The sequence below is a fragment of the Mustela nivalis genome (assembly GCF_964662115.1).
Source record: "Mustela nivalis genome assembly, chromosome: 9".
Taxonomy (NCBI): Eukaryota; Metazoa; Chordata; class Mammalia; order Carnivora; family Mustelidae; genus Mustela; species Mustela nivalis.
Window position 1 is genome coordinate 116,653,087 of NC_139028.1, and position 18,560 is coordinate 116,671,646.

At 61.1% G+C, this 18,560-nt stretch overlaps 1 protein-coding gene across 1 annotated transcript in view; it reads left to right on the forward strand.

Annotated features, from left to right (window-relative positions):
• Positions 1 to 14,874: 14,874 nt before the first annotated feature.
• Positions 14,875 to 18,560, forward strand: part of ANO1 (anoctamin 1) — a 150,445-nt gene continuing 146,759 nt past the window's right edge. The window contains exon 1 of the mRNA XM_082749154.1: positions 14,875 to 15,006. Coding sequence (XP_082605280.1) covers positions 14,973 to 15,006 — 34 coding nt within the window. The 5' untranslated portion in view covers positions 14,875 to 14,972. The remainder of the gene's footprint in view (positions 15,007 to 18,560) is intronic.

Sequence of the window (18,560 nt, forward strand, 5' to 3'; positions counted from 1 at the left end):
GGGGGTGATTCGGCTGGAGGGAAGGAGACAGGGGGGCGGCAAGCTTGTCTCCCAGCATCTGCAGGGCTGACTCAGGGTAGTGAGAGCGGAGGGTAGGAGTGGCCGTGATAAGGGACAGACTTTAAACAGCCTGCCCTGAGCCGCCTCTCCAAGGAATCCTCCGGGAATGTGCCGGAAGGAAGAGCGGGGACTCGGCGCACTCTCACAGGGGACCCCAGAGTGGCCGATGAGCGGGACGACGGGTCCTTGAACGCCATGGGGGTCATGTGCGCTGCCCCCCGCCCGGTGCCGTAGAAAATCCCCGTATAACTTTCCATGCCCCTGGAACTTAAGTACTCCCCGCCGGCCATCGACCAGAAGCCGCCCCTACACCACGAACAGCCATGAGCACGCGTTCTGTATTTACGTGCGTTCTAGACCGTGTCTGTACAGCACAGCAGGTTAGAGAAGAGAGAGTCGGACTGAGGAAATCGTGAGGAAGAGAAAATGCGTTTCCAGGGCCGTGCTGTATTAAAGGGGGAAAAAAATGTGTTAAGTGGGCTCACCCTGCTCAGGGGTCACCTGTATTTTCAAAGGTGTGCACAGGGGCGCCCGGGTGGCTCAGTCCTTAAGCATCTGCCTTCAGCCCAGCGGGGAGCCTGCTTCTCCCTCTGCCCCTCCCCCTGCTTCTGGGCTCTCTGCCTCTCTCTCTCCCTCTCTCTCTCGCTGTCAATTAAATAAATAAATAAAACCTTAAAAAAAAGGTGTAACACCAACAATGGGGGTGCAGCCGGGGTCCCTGGGGCCGGCAGCAGTGGGGGGGGTCCCACGTGTCCGACACGGAGGAGGCCAGGGCAGGGGTGACCGTATAGGTGGAAGCCATGGCGTGAGAGGTCCCGCAGAGGCGCTGCCCCCGTGAGCAGAGGAACTTGGCTCTCACCAGGCTCTCCCATCAGAGGGCAAGGAGCGCGGGGCTGAGCGCAGCCCAAGCAGGGCAGCTCCCCGGGGCGCAGGGTGGCAGAAGGGCGGGGGATGGCTCTCAGGCACAGCGGGGAGCTGCTGACCTACGCCCGACCTGGGACACCGGAGGGGAGCCCTTGCTCCCCCAGAAGGGTGTTGGCCTCAATGACCCATCACACCAATGTGGGAGCCAATGTGGGACTGGCTGGTGGGGCCTGCCTGTTGGGTCAGTCTGGTCAAGGGACAGGTGCCCCCATAGCTGAGGGTCAGGCACCACACCGTGGACTTCCAGGTGACTCAAACGAGCCCTCCCCTGGAGCCGGACAGCAGGTCTCTCGATGACAGACGTGGGCAGGAGTCCCAAGACACTACGGGCCAGCACCGTCATGGACGAATGGGTCTCCCTCCCAAGGGCAAGGCCAGGCAAGTCCTTGCCTCCGAGAGGGATGGACTCCAAACCCAGAGGCTGCGGTGGCAGAGGAGATCACAGTGGTCCTGGGAAGCCAGGGAGAGGCAGAGGGCTGGGCTCGTCAGGGGGTCAGGTGGGTGATGGATGGTCTCGTCTGATGCTTTGGAAGGTCATGAGCCCTGATTGGGGCTGGCCGGGCCCCACCGTTCACGGGGAAAGGGCATCCCTATTTCCACACTGAACTGTTGGTGAGGTCCCCGGGCCAGTCCCCCATGCGCGTGTCACACATGAGGCTACGACCAGCGTGACTAGCACCCACCTAGAAGCAGAACTTCACTTCTGTTACAGGTTTCCGGCTCCCTGTTTCCTCTGTGATTGCCTGTCTTCGCTGGACTTCCTCCTGAAGCCTCCTGCACCCACGTGAATGGACTGAGAACCTCGGGTGCCTGCACGGCCCGCGGGACTCGGGCTACTCACACGGGAGCCGGAGGGACTGCATGGTCCTGCCCACCCCCCAGAGCCCACACTGGACCGAAGCTGTTCTAACGTGAGCACGCAGTGCTGCTGTTGAACTCCTGTCCCGCACCTCCCGGCTGCCTGTCTGGGGGAGACCCACACAGGTCTGGTGTGGGTCTTACACAGGTCTGGTGTCCTGTCTTACACTCGGGCTTTGAAAGTGCTTATGGATTCAAGGGCTTGTCTCCATTCCCCGTCAGGAGCCCCAGTAGGGGCAGAGGCCACTTCCTGAAGCTTGGGCTCGGCTGGGGGTGCCCTTGAGAACTTGTGGGTTGACTCCTCTGGTGTCCATGACCTCAGTTGGAACCCTTCCCAACTATCTGAGAGTACGGTGGAGCTTCTGCCCCCTTCCGGCCGGAGACTCCTTGCCCCCTGGACACGTCTGCTGTCCTTCTCCCCGGCACCGCTCCTCCGGGGATGGTCAAGCCACAGAAGGTCCTGTAGCCACATCTCCTCGGGGCCAGTCACCGAACCCCTCCTCCATACCATCACCCCCTTTATCCACACGGTCAGAAAAACAGGGGGTGCCTTCCTAGCCCTAATGGCAACAATAATGTGACATCGCACCGCCCCAAACACCCTGCCTGCTGGAGCCGAACTCTGGTAATAACCATAATTGCTTGAATCCCAAATCCTAAGAGTGGGGGCCCTGAGCGGGGTAAGCAGGGTGGGGGAGAGGGGTGAGCAGAGGGGAAGAGGGAGAGGAAGAACAGGTTCTCTTGTCCTCAACTCAGGACTGGCCCATTAGGAACATTTTGAAGCAGAAGACATGGGATTTTGTCCTCCTCCCTAGTTCCCCTGGCAGCTTTGTTTATTCTAATACCCCCTTGCTCTAAGCTCCCCAGGGCACCACCCACCCAGGCCACTGCAGTGCTGGCAGTGCTCTGGGATCCCGGATCCATCCCCAAGAGATCCCGTCCTCTCAGTACAGCTCGTCTCCCCTTGAGCGTTAGTAGGAAAGCACACTGAACAAACTAACTTAGACTAAAGTGAGAGTGGCTGATACATAGCTAACCTCTAAGCTATTAGCATGTTCTAAATAGATGGTTCCTGAGCCTAATTACTCACACATTTATGCCAAATCAAAGGAAATGTGGGGGTGGGGAGGGGACGCCTGAGTAGGAGCGTGGAGCAGGCTGCTCCAGAAGCTAGCCCCTCCGTGCCGCCCTCTCCTCCTCGTCTAGCTCTCTGAGTTAAGTGTTTCTGTCCTGGCCTCCTGGGAGACAGAGGAGCCAGGTTGGCGGGGGGTAGGGGTCCCCAGATGGTCCCCCTGAGGGATTATCTCCTGCTAAGTCAAGGGAGATACTAGCCCCTGGCAGAGCTCCTAGCAGGATTGCCCTTGTGGATGCTGAACTCTCCCCAGCACCGGCTTGAGGTCCTTGCTGCCCCTGGAGGATCCTCTGGCTTCACTGAGGGACCTTGGCCCGAGTGGAGCTGCCAAGGGCCAGCATCTGGTGATCCACTTGAACTCATGTGCCTGCCCTACCCCCGGGGTAGGACCCCCACGAGGACAGAGCCTGCCTTTTCCCATGGAGGAAACCCCTCAGGGCTCATATCTCACGGAGACCAGGAAGCCAAAATGTCCTTTCCCAGCGTCGCCTGGGCGCACAGAGCCATGGAGCCTGGAGGGCAGCTCGAGTGATGCGAGTCAGTGCTGTGAGTGTGTGCGTGTGTGCGTGCGTGTGTGCGTGTCTGTGTGTCTGTGCGTGCGTGTGTGTGCGTGTCTGTGTGTCTGTGCGTGTGTGTGCGTGTCTGTGCGTCTGTGAGTGTGCGTGTGTGTGTGTGTGTGTGAATGCCCATGGGCTCCCCCCAGGGCAACCTCGTGACAGACTCCTGACACACATGGGGTGCCTCCTGGCAGGTGTCCAAGGAGGTCGTGGTCGCGGTCACCAGCCCCGCCTGATCTCCGGCCGGTTAGGGGTCGGGACGAATTCTCTGAGGCCAGCTCAGCCCCCGTTCCCAGGCTTTGGTGTGCTGGGGTCGGTCCAGGCGGCAAAGGCTCAGCATTGTTGGACACACCCCGGTATGCAGGCGCCCCGTGTCAGGCCCTCCGCAGTGGGCGGCCCAGGCTCACGGAACGGGGTGCTTCAGGTCTCGGAGCTGTTTCTCCTCTGGAGGACGGGGGCCAAGGGGGCTCCTCTGCAGGGCCAGGTCAGAGAGGAGGAAGCGGCGGGGGGCCCGGGCAGCAGGGGGGCAGGCCCCGCAGAGGAGCTCCGTGCGCCTGGATGATCCTCCGAGCTGGTGAGGGCGGGCACTTACAGAACCAGAGACAGAGACAGACGGAGAGATGCGCGGAGACCCAGAGACAGAGAGACGGAGAGATCGCGGGGGAAAGACAGAAAGGGCAAGAGAGACACACTCAGAGGGAGAGGAAAGGTCAGAGAGAGACGGAAGGGCAGAGCAGGCGGCCACGGAAGCCGGGAGGGCCTTCCAGGGGGGCGAGGCAGGGCCGGGAAGGAGAGGCCTCGGGGATGCAAGGCACCACCTGCGGAGGGAGCAGGAAGGTCGTTGGGCCGAGGGAACAGCAGGGAGGCAGCCCAGAGGGTGCGTTCCAAAGGCCGGGTGCTCCCCAGGAGGAGGGAGGAGTGGTTGGCGCGGACAGGGGCCAGTGGCGATGAGGCTGGAGCTGTGGGATGCGGGTGCCGGGGGCCTGGATCCCATCCAGGAGGAGGGACTTGGTCCCCGGGGCAGGGGTGAAGCTGTGCGCCTCTCGGGCACCTAGCAGTTGGGAAGAGGCTTGCGGGCAGACGGGAGGAGGAGTGCGGGCGAGGGTTACAGACCGGCACCTCCCAGGCCAGCGCAGGGGCGGCAGGAACCAGCTGCGGCCCTGGAGGGACCCCACGACCCCTCCCACCCCTCCGTGCTCCCAGAGGGAGCAGGAACCCCTGGGATCCCACCGCCCCTGGGGCGCCCGGGGAGCAGGGAGGCCTCAGCCACGCAGCTCCACGAGTGTTCCCGTGTTCGCCGCAGACAAGGCGGCAGGCAGAGAGCGGCCTGGACTCGGGCATGAGCGCGGAGCTCCGGCCTCGCCATGGGCAGGGCTGACCACGTGGGAAGCCGGGAGCGATGCCGGTCAAGGCGTGACGCTCAAGCGTGTCGTTCTCTGTTTGGGCCGACACCTTCGCTCACTGCTGTGCTCTGTCGGGCGAGGACGGCTGGAATCTCAGCCCCTCCGCGCTGATGAGGCCAGTTTGAACGGGAACGTGGTGGCCGGTGGCCGGTGGCGGAGGTGGGGGGCAACACAGGTGAGGACCACGGGACGGCTTGCTGGGCCCTTCAGGGCGCTGGCAACACCAGAGCCCACATCAGGCTACTGGGTCCACCGGCTGCTCGGGAGCCTTGGTGCCCTGGCCGTGCCCTCACTGCGGGAACCCGTTGTTCCGGGCATGGGACGGGGGCAGTGTGGACGCAGCACCCGGCCCTCTGCACCTGCACGGGCTCCCCGGGCTTCACCCGGAAACACAAGTTCCAAGATGACATCACTAAGGGTTTTAGGATGGAGGCAGCAGAGTGCGGAAGCGAGGGGCGAGCTCCGTGGGGCCGGGGGCCGCAAGCTCTGAGGTCACTCTCGGGGACCTCCCTGGCCTGTGCTCGATGCCGGAAGGCGAGTGGAGATTGACGGCCTTCGGATTCTATCTGGGTCAAAAATCCTATAAGTGACGCGTTCCTCGGCTAATGAGCACAGCTCCTTCCCCTTGGGGTGGAATCAGGGGCACAGATTTAATTTAACGTCTCCTCTTCCTTTCTCTCCCCTCCAACAGCCAGTTTCTAGACCTACTCGGGTCTTATTGTCATTCACATCTGCGCGTCTGCAATTCCCAGCAGAGCAGCGGGGAGTTTTCAGCCCCGAGTCTTCGGTCCTCCCTCCGTCAGCGGCCAGACAGGAGGTCCGGGGCTGGACCTGCGGCCCCGAGGACCCCGGGGTGGGAAGGGAGCAGTCCGTGAGGCACAGAACGGGAGTGATGGAGGGTCCCCGGGGGCCGCAGACACACAGGCCGGGGCGGCCCGGGTCAGGAGGGCGCCCATTCCCACCAGGACAGATGGGGGAGCTGCCAGGACCCCCCACCCCGGGGCTCCTTCACACCCCATTTTTAACAGGGAGCAGTCAAGTCCATTATGTGGCACGGGCACGCTCCTGGTGGCGCCCCGCGTTTGCCGACGCCTGCCCCAGCTGGGTGGGCGCCCGAGGCCGGCCTGTGGTATGTATTTATCTTTCGGCTGTGATGCATGAGCTCCCGGCGCAGAGACTGAAGCCTGCGGGACGGGGCATGCCTGGACGCTGGCATCACAGCTGAGGACTGGCAAGGGCTGCAGGCACGGCTCTCACCGGTGACAGATCGGTCTACTCTGGACGGAGGGCAGCTCCAGCCACCTCTAACTCCGGGACCAGCTTGGGGGTGAGGCTCCGAGAGGGACCCTCTGGAAGACGATGCCGCGTCCTTCCAAGACCTCCTCCACCGCTGTGCCAGGGACAATGGATGCTTGCTAAGGGACGCTGACTGTCGTTTCGAGACGCACGCTCCCCAACGCGCCGGCTGCACTCCCTCCTTAGAAAGGAAGTACCCTTAATTCCCTTGTTTTAGAGTCAGGGAAACTGAGGCAGGAAGGGCCAGGTGGCCAGTGAGTGACGGAGCTGGGGTCTGAGCCAGGCGGCCAGAAGAACGAGGGGGCCCTCCAGGCCTGGCGTTGGGCATCACGGTCCCCAGCTTGCCAGTGAGGTCAGAGGTTTCAAGGACAAGAGTCCTGCCCAAGGTCACACAGCTGGCAAGTGGCCAGGCAGGAGCCGTACCCACCCCTGGGGATGCCAAAGCCTGGACTTTCTCCCAACGGAATGGCCGTCCGGGGAGGCATGGATGCCAAGGCCACGGCGAGCAAAGATGTGACCCCCACACTCCCCACTGCTCCTGCGCCCAGTGGCCTCCTGGTCAGGTCAGCAGCTCCCACTCCCAGTGCTCAGGGCAGCTACAATTCGCACAACTCATGTGTTCCACAAGGTTCTTCCGGCACGTGACCCCAACCTACCGAAAACTCAGATGAGGGAAAGGTCAAATCACTCTGCTGAGAAGGGCTGGGGTTCCACTCACAGGGCCCAGCTAGACCCGGGTCGGGATCCTGCCTCCCCCCAGCATTCACCTTGGCTCTGCGTCCGCCCTGCCCCCACACAGCGCCTCCAGGCTGTGTCTCACCCAGGATTCCAGCAAAGCTCCCAGGGCCAACGGTCCCTGGACCGGCTCAGGTCTCATGAGCATCCCCGGACCTGTCCCTGTAGCCCAAGATGGCCAGTGCTCGAGGTCCCCTGGGAGCTGGAGGGAGGGGGTCAGCCGGCCGGCGTGGAGACGGCAGGCGCTGGGGAGCGCTGGGTGCCAGGAAGCAAAGTCCTGGAGACCATATGCCCCAGGCACAGACGCAGGAGGGGACTAGACCCTACGAGCAGCCCCTGGAGAGGGCGCCTGCCCTCCCCGCACGACGGCTGGACCTGAGACCGTATCGGAGCGTCCGTGAGGAAAGCACTTGGTTGGAGATTTCCAGGATGGGACAGAGAGGGTTTCTGTCCATCTCGCAGCAGGACCCCCTGCTGCCCGCGTGGGGCCCCCTCACCAGCTTTTCCCTCCCTTGCCCCGGCCTCAGCTTCCTCACATCTAAAAGGGACTTTTAAAATCATGGTAAAGGGGCGCCTGGGGGGCTCAGCAGGTTAAGCGTCTGCCTTCAGCTCAGGTCACGATCCATGATCCCGGCATCGAGTCCCACGTCGGGCTCCCTGCTCAGCGGGGCGTCTGCTTCTCCCTCGCCTCCCCCCACCCCGCTGGTGCTCTCTCTCTCTCTCTCACTGACAAATAAATAAACAGAATCTTAAAAAAATAAACTGTGGTAAATTTCTCCCATGTAGTGCAAGCACTGCTCACCTTCTCCCCCGGAAGGAAACCCGTGCCCGGCAGCCCCCCTGCCCCTGGCAGCCCCCCGTCTGCTTTCTGCCTCCAGGAACCCCCCAGTTCCGGAGTTTTATACAAATGAGCTCATGCAGTTGCAGTCTTTTGTAATCAGCCTCTGCCACTCAGCGCCGGGTCCTCAAGGTCCCCCCACGCCGCAGCCAGAGTGAAAGCGGCTTCTGTTTTCGTGCTCCGACGATACGCCACGGGTGACGGACCACGGTTGCACAGCCCCTCCTCTGCTGACGGGCACCTGGGCTGTGTCCACCTTCAGGCCGTTTCCCGTAGCACTGCCGCCAACACCAGAGCACGATCTTCGGTTCAAACCCGTTTCCTTTCTTCTGGGCGTAACCCCTCGGCGCGGGCCTGCGGGGCCCCTGGTCGTCCCACGACTCACTTGCTCCGGAACCAAACGCACGGCCGCACCATTTTACATTCCCAAGGGGGTTTGTGTTTTTTTAAGGGCTGGCTTGGGGCGTCGCTGGGAGGCCACCAGCCATGGGGCCGAGGCCCCGTCACTTGTAGGTATTTGGCAGACGACAGAGAGTGGTGGCTGGCAGGCTCCGCTCTAGACTTGAACTCTGGTGTGACCACTCAGGCTGTGTGTCCTTGAGAGAGCGACTAAACTGCTCTGAGCCTCGCGGCCCCCATCCAGACAGCCGGGCTGCTGGGAGGCCCAAGCGAGCACGAGGTGCCTGTGTTGGTCCTGGGCCCCAGCGAGCAGGATGGACCCGCTCAGCGCAGGCCCCCGGGACTCAGCACGAGAGGTGGCTGGGCCCCAGCACACAAGGCATCTCATCCTGCAGCTCAGAGAGGTCGAGCGGCTTGCTGGGCCGCACAGCAGCCCCGTGGTGACGGGGTCCGCCGATCCTCCCCTACGGACGCAGCGGCGCACCCACCGCCACCCCCACCGCAGAAACCCAAGCCCAGACCACGGTGTGGAGAGTGTTCAACGCCCATAAAATCCAAGGAACTCAATATTCCCAAATAAGGTCTCCTATGCATTTGCTCAGGAACCCAGCCCAGAGGGCAGACCTGGGAACAGAGTTCGGAAAACAAAACTCCGCCCCCTCCTTCTCCCGGCCGTCTTGTTATAAGACCGCTGTGATGGCACCCTCGGGCCCCCACAAAAGTGCCCCACGGGACACCCGCCAAAGCTCGCAGCGCCCTGCGTTCCGCCGACGATTCAAACTCAGCGTATCTGCATGGGGAGATGATCGGCAGGGGCTCGAGTGTCACAGGCGGACTGAAGCCACCGTTCTCCGCTGTGAGGGGCCTTTGGACGCCGAGCAGCTCGCACACCAGACGTTCCACCGGGTCTGCCCCTCCACGCTAGTGTTCAGTAACAGGGTCTCTTAACGTTTCCACCAAGCTGCTTCTGGAGACCCAGCACCCTCCCTCACCCACGAGCCGCCAGCCGCCGTGGAGGGGAGGGCCCACCTGGCTCCGTCACCCACAGGGCCTCTGCCCAGACAGGCCCGGAGACCCACCCCCAGGGGCCAGGGCCACCTCTTCCCCATGGTGTGACTTCCGCCAAGTTACTTGGTTTCTTCAGGTGTCAGCTTTCTCACCAGCCACATCGGTGCCAATAGATCAAAACATCTCACCTGAAAATGAGATTTGTGGAGGGGCCGGTGAGATCGGGAAGCTCCCAGAGAACTGTGGCCCGGCCCCTGTCTTCGTCAAGGCTGCCTCTCTGGTTTTGTGGATGTGGGGGCCGTGGAGTGGGTGGCCGGTGCGAAGACGACACAGTGGCCAGCCTCCAGGCCGCCAGCGCCCCTGCACAGCCGGCCTGGACCCAGCTCTGTCCGGAGGCTTTCCACCTCTCTGTCAGGACATCGTCACTGGGAGGAGGGAGCCTCACACCACTTTGTCCACAGCGTCCAGGCAGATAAAGCTTGCCTAAGGGATGGCCCTGTGGGCCATAGGGGACCCAGCAGCCTCTTCCCCAGCAGTGGGGCAGCTCCCCGTGAGCGTCAGAGCCTATGTTCCACTTCTGTGGGACAGCAGGTGTCCGGACAGATGATCTGGTAGATTTGTCTGCTTACCTGGAATCACCTGCTGTGGCCCAGAAGATGGGGAGCCTGGGAAAGTGGCCACGGCTTGGGCACACATGGAAGGCTGCTCAAAGCCCCATCAGCTTATCACTCACTAGAAGTTCCCTCTCCACCTATGACAAATGTCAGACTCCTCCCCATGACCTACATGGTCCTACTGCCCCTGTGCCTCCCCGCCCTCCTCTCCAGATACATTTCATAATGTGTCAGCTCCTTCTGACCACAGGGCCCTTGCACATGCTGCTGCTGCTGCTGCTGCCTGGAATCCCTCTTGTCCTCCCCTCTCTGCCTAGGTAAGTCTGTTCGCCCTCCAGTCCTTCTAGTGCCAGCATGAACTTCTGATGCCTGAAAGGACATGTCCAAGTCCTAGCTCCCCAGTACCTGTGAAGGTGGCCTTATTTGGAAATGGGGTTTTTGTAGCAGTAATCGAGTTACAAGTTATAATCAAGGATCACAACAGGAGATCATTCTGGATTTAGAAGGGATTGGGCTACAAACCGATGACAAGGGTCCTTTTAAGAGACAGAAGAGGAGGCACAGACTTGGGGATGGAGGTGACATGGAGATGGAGTCAGAGGTCGGAGGGGTGAGTCCACCAGCCAAAGAACAACGAGGACCGGCAGCCGCCCCCAGAAGCTGGGAGAGGGGCCTGGAACAGCAGCATCTCGCGTGGAGGCTTCAGAGTGAACCCCCCCCCCACCCCGCAGCCGACACGTTCGTCTCAGACTTCTTGCCCCCAGAGATGGGAGAGAATCCATTTCTGTTGTTTCAAGCCGTCCGGGTGGTTATAATTTGTCACAGGGGCCCCAGGAAACTAGTAGAGTTGGAAAGCCTGCCCTACGGTCCCAACCGTCCTGGTGTGCCCCAAGTACAGGGCCTCCCTGAGATGTGGGACTTCGGTGCCAGAGCCAGGATGGTCTCAGGTGAGGCAGGACACAGTCACTCCAGCTCCAGCCCGGTGGGGCCATGTTAGCCCCATTTCCCATGCCCACAGCACTCTGTGCCTCCCCACAGCCCCTGCAGCAGTTACAATTCCGTAACTAACTGTTTCATGACTGTTTATGCTGTCCTGACCTCCCCACAGGAAGGTGAGCTTCTGGACACAAGAACCTCATCTGTTCCTGCCCCCCAGCAGCTAATACAGCATCGTGGAAACGAGGTGCCCAATAAAGCTTTCTGGGATGGATGAATGCCAGCGAGCAGATTTAGGAGAGACGGCGACGTCCCAGGGCATGCAGTCAGGGAGGGCTATATACAGCTCTGGGATGACCAGGTTGTGTGGGAGGTAGTGAGCAGCTCATCCCTGGGAGCATTTAAGCAGAGGTTGGTGGGATGCTGCGTGGCGCAGCCTACACTGGGTGAGAGCGACAGCCAGTATTGTCTCAAGAACTCGAGTCCCAGGATTCTGTTGGGGCTTGTCCCGAGCACAAAAGACAGAGCAATCATCTGGAGGAGGGGGTCCTGGGCACCCAGGAGCACAGAGTGAGGACACCAAGTGAGAGCCATGGGCTCAAAGGGGTTATTACAAGGGGAAAGGCAAAAGGAGAGTAATAATAATCCTAACCGTAGTCAACATGTTTGGACCCATTTTTAAGGGGAAAAACAAAGACAGCAGCAGGTTAACTAAGCTCCCCTTCACTTTGAATGTTGGAACTGAGGTGATTATGTCACCCTTGTCATGCTCATCATAGCTCCCAAGGCACTTCCACGTATTGCCTGAAGCAAAATGGAAGTTTCTTTATTGACCATGAAAGCCCTGGGTATGTGCACAAGGGCTGGTGGCCCCAGTCTCAGAGATGCTCACATCTTGCCACTCTGCTTTATGAAGTCTCCATGCCCAAAGCCACTTCATGCCTACAATAGCTGCTCTGGCACCAGCCATCACGGCTCTATCCCAGCTGGAAGGGAGCGGAACAGGAAAGGGGGAAGCATATGCCTCTTTCTTTAGGATGCTTCCTGGGAGTTGCATTCCTAGGCACTATCATAATTAACGGTAGGTGAAACAATATTTTGAAAGCCTTAGGTAAATTGTTCTCATTAAATTAATTAATCCCCTCAACATTAGTTTAGCACCTACTGCATGCCACTGGTCTCTCTGCGTCTGTTCATCTTACAGATTTCTCCCAGCAGCCTCTAGGACCGGTACCAGTTCCACAGATGGGGAAAGAGGTTCAGAGACAGCAGTCTCCCTGCAGCACCCCCTACCCCCTATGCCAGCCCCGGCTCCAGCCCGCCACCCCCCTCCCCCGACACCAGGCCCCCTGCCAGTCACGGCCACGTTGTCTTCCCTCTTCATTCCCTGGGTTCGCACCATCTGGGATCACTCTGGAGATGACCCCACAGAGGAGACACCAGGCAAGGCCAACAGGGACTAAGCAGACGGCCTCCAGGGGACGGCGGCCTCTCCCTTGGAGCCCGGCCTCTCACAGAGGGGCCTCAGGACCTCCCCTGTCCCTGGACCAGTAGATCAGGCTGCTGGTTCCCCAGGGAAACACCCGCACGGTTCTCTGGGGAGCCCCTCCTCTGTGCGGCTGTCTCAGACATCCAGGTTCAAGCCCCCAGGCCCCAGTCGGCTGGCACCCCACCGGAAGCTGACCCATCCCCTCCTCTGAATGGTGAGCCCGAGAACCGACCCCCCATCGGTGTCCAGGACCCATGGCCGGTGCTGAGCCCCTGGTACCCCGATGACACCAACCACAGCTAACATCCTGTCCCTGCTGTTGCTGCCATGGTTGGGGGCATTCCCCGGGTCCTCTGAAATCCAGGGACGCCTGCCGTCCCCAAATCCTGCTCTACCCCAAGACCATCAGCGTTGCTGTCTAAAACCCGTGTAAGCTCCTAAGGTTCTTCTAACACCTAGTCTGCTGCACCTAGACGTCTGTTGCAACGCCCGCCAGGGCCCCGGACTGGGGACAGGCAGTGTCCTGGCTCTGTGTGCAAAAGCTTTGCAAAAGGGGGGGCTCCATCCAAATGGGGGTTCTGAACCCCACAGGATCGACCCAGGCAGCACCCAGTCTCCCACTGCTGGCGGGCGGGGACTTGGAATTAATTGTTTCTCCCACAGCTGAGAGCAGAGAGGCCTCTGCAAGTGATGACTTGACTCTGTGACCAAATAAGGCAATATTACATTTCACTGTTTACAGCGGCCCGTGAAGCCGTGCGGCTCCGAGGGCACGGGGGAGAAACGCCGCTTGCCCTGCGCCCCTCTGTTCCCGACGCCCAGTAACTCTGCCCACAGCCGGTTATCACTTTCTTAGAGAAACAGCCACTCATCACTTATGACATACACCGCCGGACCGGAGAGGTGACCCCAGCTGGCCTCCAGGCCACGGGGGGGCAGGACCTGGCTTTGAATTCCCCTCTGTGTGATTTAAAGGCCGGAGAGCCCATAAGGTTTGATTGCAGGCTTTGGGCGAAAACAGAAGTACCTGGTATTTTGGGGGGGGGGCGGGGCCGAGCGAGAGGAAGAACATCTCCAGCAGACACCCCCTCATCGGGGAGCCTGGCGCGGGCCTCGCTCGTGACCTGAGCCGAAACCAGGAGTCGGACGCTCAACCAACGGAGGCCCCGGAGTGGGATCCCTGAACCACGAGACCCTTGCCCTGCCCCGTGCCCTGCTCGCCCCGCAGCTCTCTGCCCCCAGCGTCCCTTCCGGACAGCGTCGGTGCGCAGGAAACGTTCTCCGGAAAAGAGAACGCATGAAGCGTGTTCCCGCGTCTCTCCGCACGGCAGGCTCTGATTCACCCCCCTCAAACCTCCTTTGAGGGGCACCGGCTGGCTCCGTCCGTGGACAGTATGACTCTGGATCTCAGGGTTGTGGGTTCGAGCCCCACGCTAGGTGTGGAGATGACTCACAAATAAAATCCAAAAAAAAAAAAAATTTTTTTTTCAGTCGAGCTGGGAGCAGGATGGGTTCATGGCTCGAGAGAGCCGGGAGAGATTTGGAGTAAAAGTCCTGAGGCCGCAGCTCATTTCCGGGGAGGGGAGCAGCACCCAGTCCTCAGCTTTCCTGCCCTGACCCTCCCCTGAGGGTCCCCCTGCCCCGTTGACTCAGAGCTTCCCCCACCCCCGGGGAGAGGCCTCCCCGCACTCGCTCACCGGCCCCCCGACCTGTCCACCCCCCGCCATCCGTCCCCCGGTCAGGAGGGCCGTCGCCGTCGCCGGAATGCCGGATGCTCCGTCCACGTTCCTGGGGGATGAAGGAGCACAGCCCTGGGACGCAGCCCCATCTGGTCTGAGATGGTCCTCCCCGGGGCTCTGGCCAAGTCGCCCGACAACCGTTGACCCAACCCGGGCCGCCGGCTTCCACACCAGTGACCGACCAGGCTGGGATCCTGGGCCCGGACACGCAGGCTGAGGACCCAGAAAACAGTCAGCGCCTGCTGTGCGCTCCGGTGTCCGCGGGGTGTGTGGCCTCGTTTAACCCCTGAACAGCCTGGGAGTCGGCGGAGGAAAGAGAGCCCCGAAAGGAGGAAATGATTTAGTCCTTTTCCTCCTTGTTCCTTGCCAGGCCTCTCACCGGACAGCCACCTGTGGGGCCTCAGCCCACCCCCGGAGAGATGGGCACACAACTTATCACGTGCAGGGTCGGGATGGTGTCCAGGGAGACGATGAATGTCAGGGGCCTGGCACCGCGTGGGAAACACTTAGAGAGGCACTTAGGGAAGGGGATTTCTGAAGGGACTGTCGCCGGTACGGGCTGTGAGATGGGCCCACACCTTCCGTGACTCTGACTTGATGGAGCTGAAGTCCTGTGGCTGAAGGGGGGAGGGAAGTCCTGTGGCTGAAGGGGGAGAGGGTCCCTGGGTGCCGACCCTCCCCTTCAGCAGACAACCCGACCGAGGAGGACCCTGATGGGACGGGTCTCCCAGGTCCCCTGTCGAGGCTGGCTGAGGCCAGTCCTGAGGGTCCTTGGGGATCCCAGGGAGGTGTCCGTGTGTTAATGATTAACTCACGATTGGCACCTGGTGGCCAGTCCTCTTGCCCCGCTGACTCATTTTGCAAACCTGCTCGCCCTGGGGAGTGGCCTCTGCCAACGTGCCTGAGATTCCAATACAGAGCTGTTCTGGAACCTGCTGGCGAGCCGGCACCCACGAGAGGAGAGTGCGTGGTGGGGGCGCCCGGATGGAGGAGACCGCACTGGACCCTCTGCTGACCAGTAAGGAGCCGCCGGGTCCACGGCGGGGTGGGGGTCCGGGGAGCGCCGTGCACTGCCAGCCCCGTCGGCCCAGGCTGGACACCCGCTCTGCCCTCTAGACCCCCATGCATGTGGCTTTTGGGCAGTGCCCAGGCCCGCCGGCGGGGAGAGCACCCCCACGGTGGCAGGCCTGACCGGGGTAGGTTAAGGCAAGGACACTTCCAGAAGGCAAGCCCCTCCTGAGAGCAGTAACCACAGGCCCACATTCTCGGCTTCGGCACTATTGACATCTGGGGCTGGCCCGCCGCTTGTCGTGGGGCCGTCCTGTGCACTGTGGGACGGTCGGCCTCGCCTCTGGTCTGTACCTCTTTCAGGCAGGAGCACCCCACTCTCGGGCGTGACCTCTGAGAAATGTCCCCACCTGCCCAGTGTCTCTGGAAGGCCACCTGCCCCTGTCCCCTGAGAGTCCCAGAGGACTAACTGCCTGCAGGGCTTCCTTCTGAGCCCTCAGGCTGTGACACCACTGAGCCTTGAGGGGCCCTAAGAGGGCGACTATGATGCCAAGGCTTTGGGGCCAGACCCCTACCTTGGACCCGACTCTCACTTGTCCGCTGGGCCACCTAGAGCAAGCTGCTCCCCCTCTCTGTGCTTGGCTCCCTCCTCGGTAAAACTGGACTAGTAACAGTGTCGAGCCCGAAGGAAGGGCATGGCTCCTACCAATGGCTGTTTCAATCCCATATTACACAAAGCTGGGGCCCAGAGAGATGAAGCCACCAGCTAGAGGGTCACCCAGCAGGTAGGGGCAGGGCTGTGAGGGGCCCCGCTGCCTCTCTCCAGAGCCTCCTCTCGTAACCACGGAGCCTTTTGCTGCCGTGGACAGAGCGGACACGGTACGGGGGCTGGGGACGGGGCCTCGTCTCCGGTGCCACGGGGAGTTTCCGGTCTGGGAACATGGACTGAGCAGCTACCGTCTGCCCGATGAGGCACGCGGGGGGGCTCTCACTCAGCCATCCTGTCCCCACCCACCTCCCCTCCCCCACAACCCCACTGCCCCTCCGCTTCCCCAAAACAGCCCCCCTCACTGGCTGGCCCGCATCCCGCCCTCAGCGGGAGGGAGAACAGTGAGCTCCACATTCCTAGGCCATTAGTGTCCTGTCTGAGATTCTTAGAGGGAGACCCTGATGGGGGTGGGGGGTAGGGGGGCCTCTGAGGCCCTTCCTGGCATCGGGTCCAGCTGGGGACACAGGGGCAGGGCAGAGGGCCCTTCTGGAACAGAGCCGACCTCTCGTCTCATGGGAATTCAGCCACCAAGTCTAAGACTTGGGTCCGTCTGACCAGCCCCACCCTCTGTCCTGTGCTTAGTCCCCGATGGAATGAATCAATGAATGAATGAATGGCTTCACTGCATCTCCACTGCATGGATGGGTGACTGAACGGAGGAGGAAGCTTCCTTGGCTCCCCAGAGGGGACTCCAGCCGGGAGCAGGGGGCAGAGGGGGTGGGCTCTGGAGGCCCCCACTCTGTGCTTCCCCCTCAGGGATCCGAGGCCAGAGCCTATCGGGGGCTCCCTCCCCGCAGACTGCCCTGGCCAAGGCCGGATCCACCCCCTCCAGCCCAGGAGTGACCCTTCATCTCCAGGGCAGAGGGAGACAGAGTGAGGATTTGCAAAAATGAGAGAATTCACTGGGAAAGGACTCATTTTTATTCTTGGTTTGTTCTCCGAGTGCTGGAGAGTCAAGGCAGAGGGAGGAGGCATGTGAATCAGGCGTCAGACGTTTCCCGAGAAGCCCTCGAAGAGCTAGAGAGAGTTGCCAAGTGTTGGCGACCCCCACGCTGAGACGGTCCGAGGACCCGTTTCCCACGAGGTAGTCCCCGGACGGCCATGCCGGAGCCGCGGTGACTCTGCTCTGCGGTCAGGGAGGCGGGCGCCCCGGGGGAGGGCTGGCCCGAGGCTCAAAGAGGAGGCAGGTTCCGGTCGAGGAATTCCGGGAATCGTAGAGTGAATGCTTGAGCCATTAAGAAGCTGGAGGCAGGATGGAGAGGCTGCCCGAAACAGCTCCTGGCTGAGGGGACTCCTGCTCCTCTGCGGGACGTGGAGCAGCCGCAGGACTCTGGGGGACGGGCGGGCCCTGACCGGGCGCAGGGGTGCGGGCCCGGCAGTGAGAGGACACTCCCCTTCTCCAGAAGTGCCCAGAGTCCTGTGGTTCCCTTTCCAGGGCCGAGTGTGGAGACTTTCTCCAAGGGTGGAGGCTGCGAAAGGTGGTCGGGGGTCCGCGGGGTGTGGTCTGCGGCCGGGGCTTGATCCCAGGGCCGGGTCTGCCTGGCAGGTGTGGCCTGGGGTGCGTCAACCTTTCAGCTCCCGACTTCCTCTTCTGCAAAATGAGCCTGGACCCCCCCACCCCCACCCCCAGAGAACTGGAAGGACAGGGGACACAGGGCAGCCTTTTCCGTGGTGAGGCTCAGCGTCTGATGCTGTGTCTGGGAAGGGCCTCCCTCTGGCTACGGCCCCTATTTTGTCGACAGACAAACATCCTAAGTATCTGACTCTACTGAGAAATCGTCCCTCTTGTCGCCAAGAGAAGCCATGAAATGCCACTTAAGATCTCAGGACAAGGTGGAAGAGGCAGCTTGGAGTTTTGGGAGACCCAACAGCGAGAAGGTGGCCGGAATGAGCTGGGTCACCCTCTCATCGGTCAGAGGAAGGGTCCCCAAAGGGAGACTCAGAATCACCATCAGAAGCAGCTTGGTGGGGGGTGCTGCCATGGTCTCGGGGTCTCGAAAAAGGCTCTGGCAACAGGAAATGCAGACAACCAGGAGGAGGAGCCGTTGTGGGGGTGTCCTGTGGGGGCTTCTCTCTGCGGAGGGGAACCTGGCCCGGGGGACGTCACACATCAGAGCTGTCCCAGACCCTGACTGGGAGGGAGCGATTTCTCAGAGTTGGGTCAAGGAACCTGGTTCTGCCCGAGGGGCAGGCAGAGCTGGGCTGACAGCAGCCACAGTGGAGGGTGGCAAAGGCCTTCAAAGCGTGCCCAGTCTCATCGATCAGACCTCCTGTGAACTCGCTGGGCTACAGTCTTGGCTGGCCCTCGGAAGGCGAGGGCTATTTGCTTTAGCAATTATTTTAGGCAGCTTTGAAATGAAATGCTTATGTAAGTGGAGCTCAGTGACCTTGGACAGATCACGCCCCTCTCTCTGGGGCTCTTTCTTCATCTCTGTCATGATGAGGGACTTGCATAAACAGCCACCGTGAAGGGAAGGCCTCTGTTGGTTCTGCAGCAAGGGACAGAAAAGTTATCTTTAAAAACGGGAGATTGACTTTCTCTCACTAAGGCAAGTCCAGATGCAGGACTGTGAGGATCCCAGGACTGGTAGGGGGCTTCGTGAAGTCAACAGAGACCACAGTCCTTCTCTGAGGCTGCTCCGCTGTGCTCAGTAAAGGCATCCTCCTCATGCCCCAAAATGGCTGCTTTAGCTCAAGCCATCAAGTCTGCATTCCAGCACTAGAGAGAGAGAAGATATAGAAAGGCGCTGTCCTCCCATGAAAGTTCTTCATAAGCTTTCATTCATCCTCACTGG